The sequence below is a fragment of the Nerophis ophidion genome, linkage group LG13 (assembly GCF_033978795.1).
Source record: "Nerophis ophidion isolate RoL-2023_Sa linkage group LG13, RoL_Noph_v1.0, whole genome shotgun sequence".
Classification (NCBI taxonomy): domain Eukaryota; kingdom Metazoa; phylum Chordata; class Actinopteri; order Syngnathiformes; family Syngnathidae; genus Nerophis; species Nerophis ophidion.
In genome coordinates, this window is record NC_084623.1 from 56,703,795 (window position 1) to 56,725,476 (window position 21,682).

Sequence of the window (21,682 nt, forward strand, 5' to 3'; positions counted from 1 at the left end):
GATCAAGTGAAATGAGTCAAACAGAGAACAATGGTAGGTGTGGAACAATCCAATCCGATCCACTTTATTTATATAGCACATTTAAACAACAATAACGTTTCCAAAGTGCTGCACGGCCATGTTAAAAACAATTGTAAAAAAAAAAAAAAAAGTATATATATATATATATATATATATATATATGTATATATATATCAATCAATAAATCAATCAATGTTTACTTATATAGCCCTAAATCACTAGTGTCTCAAAGGGCTGCACAAACCACCACGACATCCTCGGTAGGCCCACATAAGGGCAAGGAAAAACTCACACCCAGTGGGACGTCGGTGACAATAATGACTATGAGAACCTTGGAGAGGAGGAAAGCAATGGATGTCGAGCGGGTCTAACATGATACTGTGAAAGTTCAATCCACAATGGATCCAACACAGTCGCGAGAGTCCAGTCCAAAGCGGATCCAACACAGCGGCGAGAGTCAGCAGGAAACCATCCCAAGCGGAGGCGGATCAGCAGCGCAGAGATGTCCCCCAGCCGATACACAGGCAAGCAGTACATGGCCACCGGATCGGACCGGACCCCCTCCACAAGGGAGAGTGGGACATAGAAGAAAAATAATATATATATATATATGTATATATATATATATATATATATATATATATATATATATGTAGGTGTGGGAAAAAATCACAAGACTACTTCATCTCTACAGATCTGTTTCATGAGGGGTTCCCTCAATCATCAGGAGATCTCCTGATGATTGAGGGAACCCCTCATGAAACAGATCTGTAGAGATGAAGTAGTCTTGTGATTTTTTCCCACACCTACATATTGCGCTCTACCACGGTATCGAGCACTATTCTCTGGATAATTCAATCAAGATATATATATATATATATATATATATATATATATATATATATATATATATATTATGCTCCACCAATGACTGAATAAAAACAAAAAATAAATAAATATAAAAACAATATAAAAACAAATATGATTAAAAACTATTTTAAATGGTAAAATCAATTAAAACAGTAAAATAGAAATCCAAGTGTATAAAAAACACAGAGGACAACAGAGAACAGAGGACCACACAACTCACGTAGTGTTAAAAGCCAAAGAATAAAAGTGGGTCTTAAGACGAGACTTAAAACACTCCACTGTGGAAGCAGTTTGAAGATGGAGGGGCAGAGTGTTCCAGGGCCACAGAGAAGGACCTGTCTCCCCTGGTCTTAAGTCTGGTCTTGGGCACCACGAGCTGGAACTGGCTCTCGGACCTCAGAGCGCGCGCAGGAATGTAAATTTGGATGAGGTCCGAGATATACTGAGGTGCCAGTCCATGTAAAGATTTAAAAACAAACAGCAATGTTTTAAAATCAATTCTAAAATGAACAGGCAGCCAGTGCAAACTCTGAAGAATTGGGGTTATATGCTGGTGTTTCCTGGCCCCTGTTAAAAGTCCTGCTGCCGCGTTCTGGACTAACTGCAACCGGGAGAAAGCTTTTTGGCTACTGCCAGCATAAAGTGCATTGCAGTAGTCCAGGTGACTTGAAATAAAAGCATGCACGACTTGTTCAAAAAGGTTAAAAGATAAAAACGGTTTAACCTTTACTAAAAGACGAAGGTGATAAAAACACGATTTTAAAACGCCCTTGATTTGTTTGTCTAGTTTAAAATTTTAGTTTAACACAGTAATCTAGTTATTAACTGTCTGCCGGAATTATGCGGTCTTTAAGTTGAAGTGGAGTGATAATTGTTTTTTGGCGACACCTAGTGGTCACAATATATCTTTAAATTGACGCCGTAAATTGAATGATGCAAACACATTTGTTATTGAATACTTTTTATATGCCTTTGCCTTGGAGACTTTGTATTTGCCAGTAATTTGTGCCAAGTATCCACTATAATTATTTTATACTTGTTTATATTGACAACTTTGCTGTTTTACACTGCAATGTTGTTCAATTAATATTCCATATGTTTGTCTTTAGTGCTAATGTGTGCTTTGTTGTTGTGTAGCTGCTGGCTGCAAGTAGCCTAAAGCCTACTATGTTTTACTTGTATTTTTGCATATATATTTACGCACATATATGTATACATATGTGTGTAAATATATGTATGTTATGGTATAGATATATATAGATATATAGTGAGGTGGCGACTTGTCCAGGATGTACCCCGCCTTCCGCCCGATTGTAGCTGAGATAGGCGCCAGCGCCCCCCGCGACCCCGAAAGGGAATAAGCGGTAGAAAATGGATGGATGGATATATATATATATATATATATATATTAGGAGTGTGGGAAAAAATCGATTCAAATATGAATCGAATCGTTTATGTTGTGCGATTCAGAATCGATTCAAATTTTTAACAAATCTATTTTTTTTATTTATTTAAAAATTACAAATGTTTTTTTTTTGTTTTGTTTTTTTAATCAATCCAACAAACCACTACACAGCAATACCATAACAATGCAATCCAATCCTAAAACCAAACCTGAGCCAGCAACACTCAGAACTGCAATAAACTTCACAATTGAGAGGAGACACAAACACCACACAGAACAAACCAAAAGTAGTGAAACAAAAATGAATATTATCAACAACAGTATCAATATTAGTTAGAATTTCAGCATAGCAGTGATTAAAAATCCCTCATTGACATTATCATTAGACATTTATAAAAATAATAATAAAGTGTCACAGTGGCTTACACTTGCATGGCATCTCATAAGCTTGACAACACACTGTGTCCAATGTTTTCACAAAGATAAAATAAGTCATATTTTTGGTTCGTTTAATAGTTAAAACAAATTTACATTATTGCAATCAGTTGATAAAACATTGTCCTTTACAATTATAAAAGCTTTTAACAAAAATCTAGTACTCTGCTAGCATGTCAGCAGACTGGGGTAGATCCTGCTGAAATCTATGTATTGAATGAATACAGAATCCTTTTGAATCGGAAAAATATCGTTTTTGAATCGAGAATCGAATCGAATCGAAAAAAAATCAACATATTATCGAATCGTGACCCAAAGAATTGATATTGAATCAAATCGTGGGACACCCAAAGATTCACAGCCTTAATATATAAATATATACATATATATATATATATATATATATATATATGTGTGTGTGTGTGTGTATGTGTTTGTGTGTGTATATATATATATATATATATATATATATATATGTGTGTGTGTGTGTGTGTGTGTGTGTGTGTGTGTATATGTATATATATATATATATATATATATATATATATACTATATTGCCAAAAGTATTTGGCCACCCATCCAAATGATGAGAATCAGGTGTCCTAAGCAGAGAGTTTCTGCACAGTCAGTTGCAACAGAGCTCCAAACTTCATGTGACCTTCCAATTAACCCACGTACAGCACATAGAGAACTTCATGGAATGGGTTTCCATGGCCGAGCAGCTGCATCTAAGGCAGGGGTGCCCATTATGTCGATCACGAGCTACCAGTCGACCGCGGGGGGTGTGTCAGTCGATCTCCAGCCAGGCTTTTAAAAAAAATAGACCTAAAAATGAGTGATCATCAATCTTCACCAAGACGTCACTTAAATGACATTCACGGTACCGGAGGGTCTTGTGAGATGACGCTGGCTGCTGCAAGATCATTATTATGAAAATATGACCGAGAGGAAGGCGAGAAAACACTTTTTATTTCAACAGACTCTTGCGCCGTACCTTCCGTCAAAACTCTAAAGGCCGACTGCACATTTCCTATCTTCACAATAAAAGCCCTGCTTCATGTTGTCTGCGCTAACTAAATACAGAGTCTCGGAAAACTGGCGTGCACAAGCGATCCCTCAGAAAGCTGGCGTGCACATCACTCTTATTTTGTTAGCGCAGGCTGCATGAAGCAGGGCTTTTATTGTGAAGATAGGAAATGTGCAGTCGGCCTTTAGAGTTTTGACGGAAGGGACGGCGCGAAAGTCTGTTGAAATAAAAAGTGTTTCTCGCCTTCCTGTCTGTCATTTTTTCATAATAATGAACTGGCAGCAGCCAGCGTCATCTCACAAGACCCTCGGGTGCCGTGAATGTCAATCAAGCAAGCTACGGAATTTGCCGCCAATGTTTTTCTTGTAAAGTGTATGGAAGCTGGATGAATTAGATGCCAAAAACCAACCACTTTCATGTGGTATTGTACAGAAAGGACAACTTTTTTTTCTCCTCCATTTGAAAATGTGGGCATTATCATCATTACTGTCTGATTCCAATCAATGCAAGTCATCAGAATCAGGTAATACACCAACTTATATTCTTGTCTTTGTGAAAGAAAGACATCTATATGTGTTACACATGCTTGTATTATCATTAAACACATTTAACTTGTTTACAAAAATGTCTCTTTCATAAATAAATAAATATAAATGATATATATAAATGAGGTAGATCCCCTCGAGTTGGACAATTGAAAAGTAGCTCGCCTGCAGAAAAAGTGTGGGCACCCCTGATCTAAGGCATACATCTCCAAGTCCAATGCAAAGCGTGGGATGCAGGGATGTAAAGAACGTCGCCACTGGACTCTAGAGCAGTGGAGACGCTTTCTCTGGAGTGATGAATCACCTTTTCCATCTGGCAAGCTGATGGACCAATCCGGGTTTGGAGGTTGCCAGGAGAATGATACATTTCGGACTGCATTAAGTGTGAAATTTGGTGGAGGAGGAATTATGGTGTGGGGCTGTTTTTCATTGGCCACTTAGTTCCAGTGAAAGGAACTTTGAATGCGCCAGGATACCAAAACATTTTGGACAATTCCATGGGATGGCACTTTAAGTTCGTATGTGAGTTAAGGCAGGTGGCCAAATACTTTTGGCAATATAGTGTATATCTCCATATATTTTTTTTTTAATGAAAATGTAGTTATTTTTTAAACAATTGTTATACTTTGTAGATGGCGCCAAGTATCAAAATCCATCATTCTCTTAGGTTCCTACCAAGAAAAATGAGCTAAAATGCTTGCATAAACTGTATTTTTACTGTAAAAATAAAAACAGTATTTCCATGAATTGATTAACGTGGATTAACAAGTTGAAAAACTTATTCGGGTGTTACCATTTAGTGGTCAGTTGTACGGAATATGTACTGAACTGTGCAATTTACTAATAAAAGTATCAATCAATCAAACCATTAACAGTAATGCACTGTAAAAACAGTAACAGTACAATGTTACTGTAAAAATAGAAGTAGTACTGTTTTTAAATGTGCAGTAATTTATTGTTAAATACTGTATAATTCATAGTAAATTTTGGGCGACTGAGCCAAAGTATTGACTGTAAAACCGACAAATGTATTTTTACAGTTCACCGTCAATTCATCTCTCGTATTTGCCCTCGGGCTGTAGAGCTTTTTCATTTCGGGCTCCAGTACTCTGGAATGCCCTCTCGGTAACAGTTCGAGATGCTACCTCAGTAGAAGCATTTAAGTCTCACCTTAAAACTCATTTGTATATTCTGGCCTTTAAATAGACTCCCTTTTTAGACCAGTTGATCTGCCGTTTCTTTTCTTTTTCTTCTATGTCCCACTCTCCTTTGTGGAGGGAGTCCGGTCCGATCCGGTGGCCATGTACTGCTCGCCTGTGTATCGGCTGGGGACATCTCTGCGGTGCTGATCAGCCTCCGCTTGGGATGGTTTCCTGCTGGCTCCGCTGTGAACGGGACTCTCGCTGCTGTGTTGGATCCGCTTTGGACTGGACTCTCGCGACTCTGTTGGATCCATTATGGATTGATCTTTCACAGTATCATGTTCTCATATGTTCTCATGTTCATCAGTATCATCAGTATCACAGTATCACGTTCTCATAGTCATTATTGTCACCGATGTCCCACTGGGTGTGAGTTTTCCTTGCCCGAGGATGTCGTAGTGGTCTGTGCAGCCCTTTGAGACACTAGTGATTTAGGGCTATATAAGTAAACATTGATTGATTGATTGATTGATTGATTGATCCACTGTGCGGGAGTTTCATCATGTTCTTCCCTAACTTGCTGCTTTAATGTCTTTAATGTCCTCTGTGTTCTTTGATGTTTGATGTTTCCCTCTTACACACATGGAAGAGGGATGTGTACTATGGCTATAAGTTGTTGTTTTTCCCTTGGCCTCAGTCTGCACCCCCTCTCCAGGGCCCAGGCTAAGACCGATTTTTTTTATTTTATTTTAATCTTCTATCCCCCCCCCCCTTGTTTACCTGTATGTCATCTTTTTTGTAAGGGGCGCTGGAAGCCGGCAGACCCGTCAGCGATCCTGTTCTGTCTCCCTGTAATGTTTGTCTGATCTTGAATGGGATTGTGCTGAAAATTGTAATTTTCCTGAAGGAACTCTCCTGACCGAATAAATAAAGTACTATCTAATCTAATCTAATCTAACTTCTCTGTCGCTTGCCAGATGTTTGTCACCGGGGGTTGCCGTGGAAACTGTCGCCCCGCTGTGCGCCTCCATGTGGAAGAGTCTTTCCACCATGCCACCAACGACGTGTGGTGCTTCTGTCCTGTCACAAGGACCTGCACGCCCGCCCCGGCCATGCTGAAGCCCCGAACCATGCACACTGCCGTGGTCTGCCTTGACCGCGTGTATGTCATCGGGGGGCGGACTCAGGGACCTAGCGGGTGTCTTCACAGTCTTCTAGAGGTACGCTGAGGTATTGTTTTGTGTCTTTGGTCTAGGGATGGGTACCGAATTTGGTACTTTTTATAGGCACCGATCAGTATCCGTCAGTACTACCTGGTATCAATTCATATAAAATCAAACGGTGCCATATTTCGATACCTTTGCTGCATGTGACTAAACACCAGTTTATGTACACAATCAGTCTAGAAGCACTCAGGGCGGACTTACCTGAACTACGTCTAAGTAACGTTGCAATTTTCAACGCCAACAAAGCAAGTATGCCTGGTAGAAACGTTCAAACGTAAAGTAAGGCTCCACAACCAAAATGCGCTAGCTTGATGCTAATTCAATCAATGCATCAATGTTTATTTATATAGCCCCTAATCACAAATGTCTCAAAGGACTGCACAAATCATTACGACTACGACATCCTCGGAAGAACCCACAAAAGGGCAAGGAAAACTCACACCCAGTGGGCTGGGAGAATTCACACCCAGTGGGACGCCGGTGACAATGCTGACTATGAGAAACCTTGGAGAGGACCTCAGATGTGGGCAACCCCCCCCTCTAGGGGACCGAAAGCAATGGATGTCGAGCGGGTCTAACATGATACTGTGAAAGTTCAATCCATAGTGGCTCCAACACAGCCGCGAGAGTCCAGTTCAAAGCGGATCCAAGACAGCAGCGAGAGTCCCGTCCACAGGAAACCATCTCAAGCGGAGGCGGATCAGCAGCGTAGAGATGTCCCCAACCGATACACAGGCGAGCGGTCCGTCCTGGGTCTCGACTCTGGACAGCCAGTACTTCATCCATGGTCATCGGACCGAACCCCCTCCACAAGGGAGGGGGGGACATAGGAGAAAAAGGAAAAGAAGCGGCAGAGTTGCCATAGATTGGCTAGTATTAGCATTAGCCATTTTATATTGCGATTTCAACACCTCAAAATGTAGTCATGAAAACTACAGCTGAGATTAATTTTACGATCCAACAGCTGGTGTGTAATAAGCACAATACTTACAGTATAGAAGGTTTTACTACTTACGTATAAAATACTACACGGTCTAGCTCCATCCTATCTTGCCGATTGTATTGTACCATATGTCCCGGCAAGAAATCTGCCTTCAAAGGACTCCGGCTTATTAGTGATTCCCAAAGCCCAAAAAAAGTCTGCGGGCTATAGAGCTTTTTCATTTCGGGCTCCAGTACTCTGGAATGCCCTCCCGGTAACAGTTCGAGATGCCACCTCAGTAGAAGCATTTAAGTCTCACCTTAAAACTCATTTGTATACTCTAGCCTTTAAATAGACTCCCTTTTTAGACCAGTTGATCTGCCGTTTCTTTTCTTTTTCTTCTATGTCCCTCTCTCCTTTGTGGAGGGGGTCCGGTCCGATCCGGTGGCCATGTACTGTGTATCGGCTGGGGACATCTCTGCGCTGCTGATCCGCCTCCGCTTGGGATGGTTTCCTGCTGGCTCCGCTGTGAACGGGACTCTTGCTGCTGTGTTGGATCCGCTTTGGACTGGACTCTCGCGACTGTGTTGGATCCATTATGGATCGAACTTTCACAGTATCATGTTAGACCCGCTCGACATCCATTGCTTTCCTCCTCTCCAAGGTTCTCATAGTCATCATTGTCACCGACGTCCCACTGGGTGTGAGTTTTCCTTGTCCTTATGTGGGCCTACCGAGGATGTCGTAGTGGTTTGTGCAGCCCTTTGAGACACTAGTGATTTAGGGCTATATAAGTAAACATTGATTGATTGATTGATAAACACTTTGTAAGGCGCAACACGACACATTCAGCTTCATGAATACAACATACCATAGATAGCCTATACCGCGAGTGCCCACACTACGGGCCATCAATGTTATCAATTTGGCCCGCAAGACGTCATGAGTTTGATAAGGATTTTTACCTACAAGATTACATCCATTTTTTTAATAGTCTTACAATTATGATGCTGCTCTTTTTGTCACCATCTGGTGGACATTGTGAGTATTTCATGTCAATGACCTTTTTATTTATGCACAGCAAACTTACCTGTATAACTCAATGCAAACAACCTTACCTAGTCATGGTCCCAAAAACATGGTTACACATAGCCTGCTCACTGAACTTTTTGGACATTATAACAAAATGCCATAAAAACATCAAAATGACACCCATTTAAATCCATTACAAAGCATGATGGAAAAATGCAAAACAATGTCCACACGTATCTATGTTTGGTGCATTTTAGCTGCTTGATATTTCTGATGGATTACAAAACTTTAAAGAGGTTGTCATGGAAGTAAACAAGGTAGGAGTCAAACTGTCACATACTGTTAATATCCAATGATATTATTATTATCCATCCATCCATTAATTACCGCTTGTATATATCCAAAAATTTAACATAATATGTACACATATATTTATATAAATGTATGTATATATATATATAAATACATCAGCTACCATGCATACACCTTCTCACTCAATATGTTTTCTTTATTTTCATGACTATTTACATTATAGATCGTCACATCAAAACTATGAATGAACACATGCGGAGTTATGTGCTTAACAAAACAAGGTGAAATAACTGAAAACATGTTTTCTATTCTAGTTTCTCCAAAATAGCCACCCTTTGCTCTGATTACTGCTCTTGCACACTCTTGGCATTCTCTCCATGAGCTTCAAGAGGTAGTCACCTGAAATGGTTTTCACTTCACAGGTGTAATAGTTTTGATGTGACAATTTACAATGTAAATAGTCATGAAAATAAAGAAAACACACTGAAATGAGAAGGTGTGTGTCCAAACTTTTGGCCTGTATATATATATGTGTATATATTAGGGCTGGGCAACGATTAAAAATTTTAATCGAAGTTAATCACACTATTTCTCAGATTAATCGCGATTAACTGCATTGTATACGCAAAGCCCAATAATGAATTCAAAAGTAGTGTGTAGTGCACCTTTATTGGAATATTCTCCCACATGAACAAAAGCGCCAAAACATTTGTTGTGCAAACACAATTTAAATCAGTCCTTGTTAAACAGTAGCAGTTAAATAGCATATTTTATGAAAATCAACTCAAGAAATTTAAATATAAACATTTAAGCTTATTGAGTTATCCTGTTTGTTATGGAAAATAAATATAATCTACATACAAATCTCTGAGCCACAATCATAACATCTGAACAGGCAATTTCTGAGGTAACAGCAGAAACATTTTTTTTATCAGGGATCTTATGTTTAAAAAACCTATATTATAGGTAGTGGGCTGTTTTAGGGAATTTTTGATCAAATTATCCGTAGTAGCAATATTAATAATGTTGTGTTTATTCTGCGTAGTGCACTTAAAATAATTATGACCATATCTAGGAATTGATATGATGGGAATTTTCCGATTGTTTGCTTGGTGCTTTGATAAACTGAAGGCATCATATACATGGTACTATATTGTGATGTTATGAGCCAGGGAAAAAAAGAACTACCCTACCCAGCATGCAACAGGAGTGAGGAGCATGTATAGGTTGTGTCGCCATGACGGCATCTTGTATGTTGTGATATGCACGCTCTGAAAGTAAACGTTAAGAACTCAGCCAACACTCCTGGTCTGCATTATTGATAAATAGACAGACAACACATATACTCCGCTGCTTGACAGGCCGCTGGATGTAGCCGGCAAAGTATTCCCATGCTAGCTAGCCGGTCTAGCAAGCACGCCTCATTCAGTCCAAAACGGCCCGATCTATCCACATCCAGAATTGTCTGGCGGTCGTAAGTGATCCCGGAGTGACCACGCTGTAAGCCAGCCAGGAAATTTGCAGAATTGTCCGGTATTTTTGCCAAATGTTCCATCTTTACCAAGAGCTCCTCGACGTCCGGGCGACGCCACCTTGTTAAGAAAAGACGTTAACAAAATAAAAGCATGTAAACAACATACGCAAATGTGCGATAAAATAATTGTCGGCGTTAATAGATTGATGAGTTAACTCGTAATTAACGCATTAATTTGCCCACTCCTAATAATTATATATGTATATGGTACCTTACATGCAGTCTGCTCTTTTTTTAGGTAAATGTGGCCCCCAAGTCATAAAGTTTGGGGACCCCTGGCCTATACAGTACTGATCCGCTTGAGATGGTTTCCTGTGGACGGGACTCTCGCTGCTGTCTTGGATCCGCTTTGAACTGAACTCTCGCGGCTGTGTTGGAGCCACTATGGATTGAACTTTCACAGTATCATGTTAGACCCGCTCGACATCCATTGCTTTCGGTCCCCTAGAGGGGGGGGGGGGTTGCCCACATCTGAGGTCCTCTCCAAGGTTTCTCATAGTCAGCATTGTCACTGGCGTCCCACTGGATGTGAATTCTCCCTGCCCACTGGGTGTGAGTTTTCCTTGCCCTTTTGTGGGTTCTTCCGAGGATGTTGTAGTCGTAATGATTTGTGCAGTCCTTTGAGACATTTGTGATTTGGGGCTATATAAATAAACATTGATTGATTGATTGATCTAAAGGGCAACTGCAGAAATGAGACTCAAAATAATCTAAAAAAACAAGATAAAACGTCTGGACAGCACAGTTGTCATAATCGGTTCATTTTAAAAATGCAACTTTATTGTGAAACAATTCATATTTATTAGCACACACAGAAGCACTGAAAATTAGTACCGTTAAGTACCGGCGTCGATTCCCAGGTACCAGGGATTGGTACCGTGCCGCTTCAAAACAGAACCCATCCCTAGTTTGATGCACACTCTCGTCAGCATGTCAACACCTGTTCTTCTACGTCAGGTGGAGTATTACGAGCCGCTGAACAGTCGCTGGTTTCCGGTCAGTCCTCTGCCCACCGCAGTCTTCTACCCGGAGGCCAGTGCTTGCGGCAACAAGATCTACACTCTGGGATCACGAGAGGAGAGAAGCGACTCCTTCAACCCCTCGCTGGACTGCTTCTTCAGCTACCATGCCCATCACGACCAGTGGAGCCGCCTGGTGGCAGACTCTGGTCAGTTCTTCCACGCGGCGCTGGTCAAAGCGGTTTCCATTCGTCAGACTCTGCACCTCTGTGACCTGTCCACTCACAAGGTGGGACTTGGGATTAGCACGGCTTGTGTCATATTCAAACTATTTTTGTGTGACTGCTTACAATTATTTACACAGTGTAGTAATTTAGCAACATTTTACTCCTTAATGTTAATTAATGTTGGCCTCATTCATGACACACTTGCTGCCCATTTGATTTGTTTCCCAAAATTCTCTCATTTACAGCAATTTCACATTTCCCATGACATTTTTTTCCCAATTTGAACACTTTTCCAAAGGTTCACAATCCTCCCATTTTTCAATCGATTCAATCATTCCACCAGCAACACATCCTGGACAAATTAAAAAATGTCTAAGTTCCAAAAAATTCCCGCTTCTCATGGAACTTCCACTTTTCAATACCATGGTCTACACCTGGGGTGTCCAAACTAGGCCCTCCAGACTTCAATCAATCAATCAATGTTTATTTATATAGCCCCAAATCACAAATGTCTCAAAGGACTGCACAAATCATTACGACTACAACATCCTCGGAAGAACCCACAAAAGGGCAAGGAAAACTCACACCCAGTGGGCAGGGAGAATTCACATCCAGTGGGACGCCAGCGACAATGCTGACTATGAGAAACCTTGGAGAGGACCTCAGATGTGGGCAACCCCCCCCCTCTAGGGGACCGAAAGCAATGGATGTCGAGCGGGTCTAACATGATACTGTGAAAGTTCAATCCATAGTGGCTCCAAGGCAGCAGTGAGAGTCCCGTCCACAGGAAACCATCTCAAGCGGATCAGCAGCGTAGAGATGTCCCCAACCGATACAGGCGAGCGGTCCATCCTGGGTCCCGACGAGCGGTCCATCCTGGGTCTCGACTCTGGACAGCCAGTACTTCATCCATGGTCATCGGACCGGACCCCCTCCACAAGGGAGGGGGGGACATAGGAGAAAGAAAAGAAGCGGCAGATCAACTGGTCTAAAAAGGAGGTCTTCATTAGATTCATTATTCAAGTCTAACACTTTTGATGTTGCCATTTTGTCGCCATCTAGAGCAGGGGCGCTCACACCTTTTCTGCAGGCGAGCTACTTTTCAATTGACCTAGTCGAGGAGATCTACCTCATTCCTATTTATAATTTAATTTGGGACGGCGTGGCGCAGTGGGAGAGTGGCCGTGTGCAACCCGAGGGTCCCTTGGTTCAAATCCCACCTAGTACCAGCCTCGTCACGTCCGTTGTGTCCTTGAGCAAGACACTTCACCCTTGCTCCTGATGGGTGCTGGTTGGTGCCTTGCATGGCAGCTCCATTCATCAGTGTGTGAATGGGTAAATGTGGAAGTAGTGTCAAAGCGCTTTGAGTACCTTGAAGGTAGAAAAGCGCTATACAAGTACAACCCATTTATAATTTATATTTATTTATTTGTGAAAGATACATTTTTGTTAACAAGTTAAATGTGTTTAATGATAATACAAGCATGTTTAACACACATAGATTCCTTTCTTTCATGAAAACAAGAATATAAGTTGGTGTATTACCTGATTCTGATGACTTGCATTGATTGGAATCAGACAGTAATGATGATAACGTCCGCATTTTCAAATGGAGGAAAAAAAAAGTCATTTCTGTCCAATACCACATGAAAGTGGTTGGTTTTGGCATCTCATTTGTCCAACTTGCATACTGGTTTTTAAACACTTTGTTATGAGAGTAGCATATGTGTGTGGCCCTTTAATGTCTGGCAGCAGGTGAGTGACGTCAGTGAGTGTGCGGGTGGGCAAGCAAGTGAGAAAGCGGTCGCTGAGGGCGGGGGAGAAATACATTGGCATCAAACTCCGTAGCTTGCTAGCTTGTGCACGCTAGCTTTCTGAGACTCTTATTTTGTTAGCACAGACGGGATGAAACAGGTCTTTTATGGTGAAGACAGGAACTGTGCTGTCGGTCTTTAGAGTTTTGACAGTAGGTACGGAGTCTCTAGAAATCAAATGTTTCTCTGCGTCCGCCCTGTTAGTGATTTTTTTCTTAAATATGAGCTCGCAGCAGCCAGCGTCATCTCACAAGATCCTCGGGTGCCGAGAATGTCAAACAACTGACGAAAGTGAAGTCTTGGTATGATTGATGATTGCTCATTTTTATGTCTATTTTTTAATGCCTGGCTTGAGATCGACTGACACACCCTCCGAGATCGACCAGTCCATCGCGATCGACGTAATGGGCACCCCTGATCTAGAGGATAACATTTTTCAGTTTTTCCTGGTCAAATACCTTTTTATTGGCATGTTCTCCCCGTGTCTGCGTGGGTTCTCTCCGGGTACTCCAGCTTCCTCCCGCTTCCAAAGACATGCACCTGGGGATAGGTTGATTGGCAACACTAAATTGGCCCTAGTGTGTGAATGTTGTCTGTCTATCTGTGTTGGCCCTGCGATGAGGTGGGGATTTGTCCACGGTGTACCCCGCCTTCCGCCTGATTGTAGCTGAGATTGGCTCCAGCGCCCCCCGCCACCCCAAAGGGAATAAGCGGTAGAAAATGGCTGGATGGATGTTATCTAAATGTGCAAAATGTATTTATATGACCCAATGCAAACAACCTTCCCTAGTCATGGAGCAAACATTTAATACAAATCCAACTAATACAAAATGTCAAAAGACTTAACTTTGTGGATATTATAAAAACATTTCCAATCTCCATTAAAACATGCAAAATGACACCCATTTAAATCCATTACATAGCATGATGGGAAAATGCAAAACAATGTCTATGTTTGGTGCATTTTAGCTGCTTGATATTTCAGATTGATTAAAAATGTTTTAAGGCAATTGTCACGGAAGTAAACAAAATAGAAGTCCAAATTTCACATGCTCTTAATATCCATTTATAGTATTTATATATATCCATTCTATTAATATGATATGTACACATATGTATAGGCTCTTTTTCTCTAAATGTATGTATTTGTATATGTGTGTGTGTGTGTGTGTGTGTGTGTATATCTATATACATATATACACACACACATATATATATACCGTATTTTCTTGCCGCCAGGGCGCTAATTATTTTAAAACCTCTTCTCAATCTTGCGCTTACCAAAGGCATGCGGTAAAAGTAAGCATGCGCTAATTATTTTAAATCCTCTTCTCACTCCGGCATGTTTTTTCTCCAGATGTACAGTTTCTGCCCTGAGACATGCGCGTGGAAGGATAAGGGATCCTTCGGGTGTGCAGGGTTCAATGCTGAAGCGGTGGGTACCTGGGACAAAATCTACATCCTGGGAGGCGACTATTCCCCCAACGAGATCACAGATGAAGTCCAGGTGGGAACAAAGTCTTTGTTAGCAATTGTCCTTTTTTTGTGATTTATGTTTGGTCCTCGAGTAGTGTGTACATGTGTGACCCTGGCATAAACTCTCAATGCGGTTGTTTAGGTAATTTGCCATTCTGTTAGATAATCTTCAGCAAGTTTGATGGACTGAATGACCTCATGGATATAAGTACTTTATATTTCATACATAAGGCGCGCCAGGTTATAAGGCGCACTGTCAATGATCGGGTTGATTTGGCTTTATTTTCATAAATAAGGCGCACCGACCTATAAGTAGCGTTGAAGTGATCACAATACAATTTTTATTTAACATTTAAAACACTTCCTTGTGGTCGACGTCAGAGGTCCTTAAAGGGGAACATTACCACCAGACCTATGTAAGCGTCAATATATACCTTGATGCTGCAGAAAAAAGACCATCTATTTTTTTAACCAATTTCCGAACTCTAAATGGGTCTTTCTATTTATCGCTCCGAGAGCGATGACGTCAGAACGTGACGTCACCTAGGTAATAAAGCCACCATTTAAATTTTTTCAAACACATTACAAACAGCTCTGTTATTTTCCGTTTTTTCGACTATTTTCTGGAACCTTGGAGACATCATGCCTAGTCGGTGTGTTGTCGGAGGGTGTAACAACACTAACAGGGAGGGATTCAAGTTGCACCACTGGCCCAAAGATGCGAAAGTGGCAAGAAATTGGACGAAATTTGTTCAAAATGCGAGAGTGTGGGGAAAGCCGACGAAATGGTCAGTCGTTTGTTCCGCACACTTTACCGACGAAAGCTGTGCTACTGCAGAGATGGCAAGATTGTGTGGATATCCATGCTCAAGTCTTGATGCTAGCTGGCTGAAGGTGAAGCGGTGAAACAAAGAGAGCGAGTGTTTTTATAGGTGCACTCTTGTTGGGCGGAGTATTGTCATTGACTGAGATGTTTTGTTTTTGTTACTTTTCAAAGGTGTACCACAGTGACCGGGGCCAATGGGAAGAGTTGTCCTCGATGCCCAGAGCGCTGACTGAATTCCACTGCCAGCTCATCAGCTTCAACAGGCACAGTGACCCCTGGTGTGACCTTTGACGCACAAACGTCGAAACGGTGGTTAACATGTTGGTCTCCCGGTCTGGAGATCAAAGGTTCAAAACAGACTCAATGACTCCACGGTAACGTTGTAGTGAATTTACTGAGGATTGTGTGAAACAATACCAAAATAATTACTTTAAAAGTTAATAATACTAACACGGGCACTTGTAAACGTGTTAGCTGATTAGCTAATGCTAATAACGCTAGCTTGATTACATTACAATAGCAGGTAGAAATATGCATGAAAACACTCTTACAGATATCACACACGGGATGGTTTAGTAAGCAAGAATTGTTTTAGCCCCCCGCGACCTCAAAGGGAATAAGCGGTAAAAAATGGATGGAATTGTTTTAGTTATATTGTAAAAACTTACAAATGCTGCTTGGAGTGATGAACGAAGAATCCGTACGAGTTTAAAACGTTTAAGACAAAACGGGATATACTTCCGGTTCAAGGCACGGAACAGAAAGTGGATTTTCAACCTGCAGCAGTGAGCGAACTAGCCCAAAAGATGGCGATGTAGCACAAACAATAACACATTAACAGTGTGTCTGTTGAAAACTACTTGGCAAACAAAAATTCATAAGTTAGCCGCACAGTTTTAGAAGCCACAGGGTTCAGAGCATAGGTAGGAAGTAGCGGCTTATCGTCCAAAAAATACGGTAGATTTTTTCTTGCACTATCTTAAAAAAAAAAGTAATTTCGGCAGACATTTCGTGTGAATGAAGAGCCAAAGCCGAATAGAAATTCTGGCCAGATAGTGTCCAGCAAATAAAAATATGAGCTAACGTGCTAACAACAACACGCTTACAGTTAGCATTAGTGAAATAGCAGAATATAGCTGAGATGACGCTGCTACCTAACGATGGGTACCGTACGGTACCAATCCCCAGTATCTGGAAATCAATAGTCGTACTAAATAGTACCAATTTTGTTTGTTAATAAATGTTAATTGTTTAATAATAAAATGTTATTTTTTCATGTAACATTTAAAAATGGGCTAATAACTGTGCTGTCCAGTTGAGTCTCTCTTGCAATGCAGTTGTGCTTCCAAGACATTAGATGGCAGTACTGTACAGGTTTTATGTAGTATGTGGTCTAACGAAGAAGTTGAATGTGTTATGTTGCGCCCTAAAAAGTGTTAATACTGTAAGTATTGTACTTATTACGCAGCAGCTGTTGGAGTGTAGCATCCATCTCAGTTGTGGTTTTCATTGACACTTGAAGAATAAAAATAAGACAATCAACATAACATTAAAGTCAGTTGTGAATGAGAAGAAGCAGGAAGAAGTTAAAATCGTATATTTGGTCTTTCCTGGTCTCAGACCAGGAAGAAAGCAGAGTGGGCGGGGTTTGTTTTCAGAGCGGCCAGCCCGAAACGTGTGTCAGAAACAGATGCGGAAGCAGATTTTTACTCGGTAGTATATCATGTTGTAGGTGTTTATTACACTTTGCATTCATATTTTGCTGTTTGTTACATTTTTGTTGTGTTTTGCTTGATTTTAAAACAATACACAACTGTCGAGGAGCTGATCTGAGAAGTAAAAGAGGACCGATGCTCATATGTTAATATTCAGTGTTTAATTGTTCATAGTTAATATTGTAAAGCCCACTTTAAAGAGGAGCGATGTTCATATTTTGTTAATATTCAGTGTTTTATTGTTCATAGTTAATATTGTAAATTCCACTTTAAAGAACAGCGATGTTCATATTTTGTTAATATTCAGTGTTTTATTGTTCATAGTTAATATTGTAAAGCCCACTTTAAAGAGGAGCGATGTTCATATTTTGTTAATCAGTGTTTTATTGTTTCTAGTTAATATTGTAAACTCCACTTTAAAGAAGAGCGATGTTCATATTTTGTTAATATTCAGTGTTTTATTGTTCATAGCTCATATTGTAAATTCCACATTAAAGAAGAGCGATGTTCATATTTTGTTAATATTCAGTGTTTTATTGTTCATAGTTAATATGGTAAATCCCAGTGTAAAAAGGAGCGATGCGCAAATGTTAATATTCAGTGTTTTATTGTTCATAGTTAATATTTTAAATCCCACTTTAAAGACGAGCGATGTTCATATTTTGTTAATATTCAGTGTTTTATTGTTCATAGTTAATATTGTAAAGCCCACTTTAAAGAGGCGCAATGTTCATATTTTGTTAATATTCAGTGTTTTATTGTTCATAGTTAATATTGTAAATTCCACTTTAAAGAACAGCGATGTTCATATTTTGTTAATATTCAGTGTTTTATTGTTCATAGTTAATATTGTAAATTCCACTTTAGAGAGGAGCGATGTTCATATTTTGTTAATATTCAGTGTTTTATTGTTCATAGTTAATATTGTAAAGCCCACTTTAAAGAGGAGCGATGTTCATATTTTGTTAATATTCAGTGTTTTATTGTTCATAGTTAATATTGTAAAGCCCACTTTAAAGAGGAGCGATGTTCATATTTTGTTAATATTCAGTGTTTTATTGTTCATAGTTAATATTGTAAAGCCCACTTTAAAGAGGAGCGATGTTCATATTTTGTTAATATTCAGTGTTTTATTGTTCATAGTTAATGTTGTAAATTCCACTTTAAAGAAGAGCGATGTTCATATTTTGTTAATATTCAGTGTTTTATTGTTCATAGTTAATGTTGTAAATTCCACTTTAAAGAGGAGCGATGTTCATATTTTGTTAATATTCAGTGTTTTATTGTTCATAGTTAATGTTGTAAATTCCACTTTAAAGAGGAGCGATGTTCATATTTTGTTAATATTCAGTGTTTTATTGTTTATAGTTAATATTATAAATTCCACTTTAAAGAGGAGCAATGTTCATATTTTGTTAATATTCAGTGTTTTATTGTTCATAGTTAATGTTGTAAATTCCACTTTAAAGAAGAGCGATGTTCATATTTTGTTAATATTCAGTGTTTTATTGTTCATAGTTAATATTGTAAATTCCACTTTAAAGAGGAGCGATGTTCATATTTTGTTAATATTCAGTGTTTTATTGTTCATAGTTAATATTGTAAATTCCACTTTAAAGAGGAGCGATGTTCATATTTTGTTAATATTCAGTGTTTTATTGTTCATAGTTAATGTTGTAAATTCCACTTTAAAGAAGAGCGATGTTCATATTTTGTTAATATTCAGTGTTTTATTGTTCATAGTTAATATTATAAATTCCACTTTAAAGAGGAGCAATGTTCATATTTTGTTAATATTCAGTGTTTTATTGTTCATAGTTAATGTTGTAAATTCCACTTTAAAGAGGAGCGATGTTCATATTTTGTTAATATTCAGTGTTTTATTGTTCATAGTTAATATTGTAAAGCCCACTTTAAAGAGGAGCGATGTTCGTATTTTGTTAATATTCAGTGTTTTATTCTTCATAGTTGAAATTGTAAAGCCCACTTTAAAGAGGAGCGTTGTTCATATTTTGTTAATATTCAGTGTTTTATTGTTCATAGTTAATATTATAAATTCCACTTTAAAGAAGAGCGATGTTCATATTTTGTTAATATTCAGTGTTTTATTGTTCATAGTTAATATTGTAAATTCCACTTTAAAGAGGAGCGATGTTCATATTTTGTTAATATTCAGTGTTTTATTGTTCATAGTTAATACTGTAAAGCCCACTTTAAAGAGGAGCGATGTTCATATTTTGTTAATATTCAGTGTTTTATTGTTCATAGTTAATATTGTAAAGTCCACTTTAAAGAGGAGCGATGTTCATATTTTGTTAATATTCAGTGTTTTATTGTTCATAGTTAATATTGTAAAGTCCACTTTAAAGAGGAGCGATGTTCATATTTTTCTAATATTCAGTGTTTTATTGTTCATAGTTAATATTGTAAAGCCCACTTTAAAGAGGAGCGATGTTCATATTTTGTTAATATTCAGTGTTTTATTGTTCATAGTTAATATTGTAAATCCCACTTTAAAGACGAGCGATGTTCATATTTTGTTAATATTCAGTGTTTTATTGTTCATAGTTAATATTGTAAAGCCCACTTTAAAGAGGAGCGATGTTCATATTTTGTTAATATTCAGTGTTTTATTGTTCATAGTTAATGTTGTAAATTCCACTTTAAAGAAGAGCGATTTTCATATTTTGTTAATATTCAGTGTTTTATTGTTCATAGTTAATATTGTAAATTCCACTTTAAAGAAGAGCGATGTTCATATTTTGTTAATATTCAGTGTTTTATTGTTCATAGTTAATATTGTAAATTCCACTTTAAAGAGGAGCGATGTTCAAATGTTGTTAATATTCAGTGTTTTATTGTTCATAGTTAATATTGTAAATCCCACTTTAAAGACGAGCGATTTTCATATTTTGTTAATATTCAGTGTTTTATTGTTCATAGTTAATATTGTAAACTCCACTTTAAAGAAGAGCGATGTTCAAATGTTGTTAATATTCAGTGTTTTATTGTTCGTAGTTAAAATTGTAAATCCCACTGTCTTTATTTTCATGTACATTCTGGGTGTCCTATTCAGTAAAAATACTGTAAAATTCTATTCCGTCTTTTTTCGAGATGGTGTGTCATAACTTTTTTAGAGCTCTATCGGACATTGTGAAGTTTGATATTAGTGTTCCTGAAAAGAAGGGAGCCAAACACACACGTTGAACAGTAGATTTTTACAGCTATATGTATATATATATCATCTATACACACATACACATTGGCCCCCCTGGACACATGTGGCCCCCGAGTCAAAATATTTGCCCAGCTCTGCCATAGAGGCGGTCTGTCTGAGTTCAGGCGCTGTCAGGTTCAAACCCCGAACTATCTATTAAACAGGACAAGAAGCAAGGAATCAAACAAAGACAGTATTAAATTTAGCTCATGCCTGCCTGCACCCTCGTACAGCGTTACCCCAGTTACAAGTTCCACGCCTCTGCATTTATTTGGGCATTTTCTAAATACATAGCCGCAGCTGTTTCTAAGGGGAGGTGGTCATAAACAGCTGCTGCACTCGGTAATAAACAGTTCAAAGAAAAGGTGCTTGGAGCGGTGTCAGGTTTGCCCCCTCTGCTTTGTAGATTTCAGGTCATGATAAGGTCTTCCTGTGGCTGTCCAATAGATCAAAGAAACCGACACCTCCACGTCGGATCCCATCGCACACAGTGGAGGTTTACAAGCGGTAAGCCTTTTGTTTGATAAGATCAAAGACACATTTTGTCTTCGCGCAGGGCAACCTGAACTCATGGGAAAACAAGTTGGATTTAATTCAGCTCATGAGGAGAGCATGTGGACCTGCACCCTCGTACAATGTCACCTCACGCTCTGAGGAAAAAGTTCCTCGCCATTCCCTGATTACATAGCTGCAGCTCGAGGGGATCTACCTCATTTATATATATCATTTATATTTATTTATTTATTTATTTATGAAAGAGACATTTTTGTAAACAAGTTAAATGTGTTTAATGATAATACAAGCATGTGTAACACATATAGATGTCTTTCTTTCACCAAGACAAGAATATAAGTTGGTGTATTACCTGATTCTGATGACTTGCATTGATTGGAATCAGACAGTAATGATGATAACGCCCACATTTTCAAATGGAGGAGAAAAAAAGTTGTCCTTTCTGTACAATACCACATGAAAGT

The 21,682-nt window shown here is 39.0% G+C and overlaps 1 protein-coding gene across 4 annotated transcripts in view; it reads left to right on the plus strand.

The window, feature by feature from the left end:
* kbtbd3 (kelch repeat and BTB (POZ) domain containing 3) overlaps positions 1-20,583 on the plus strand; it is a 63,602-nt gene extending 43,019 nt beyond the window's left edge. For 3 of the 4 annotated variants that reach the window (XM_061919251.1, XM_061919249.1, XM_061919250.1), the window contains 4 exons: positions 6,423-6,665; positions 11,429-11,719; positions 14,829-14,978; positions 15,945-20,583. In XM_061919251.1, the coding sequence (XP_061775235.1) occupies positions 6,423-6,665; positions 11,429-11,719; positions 14,829-14,978; positions 15,945-16,064 (804 nt within the window). In that variant the 3' untranslated portion in view covers positions 16,065-20,583. The remainder of the gene's footprint in view (positions 1-6,422; positions 6,666-11,428; positions 11,720-14,828; positions 14,979-15,944) is intronic. The other variant, XM_061919252.1, reaches the window with a different exon arrangement.
* Positions 20,584-21,682: the final 1,099 nt, after the last annotated feature.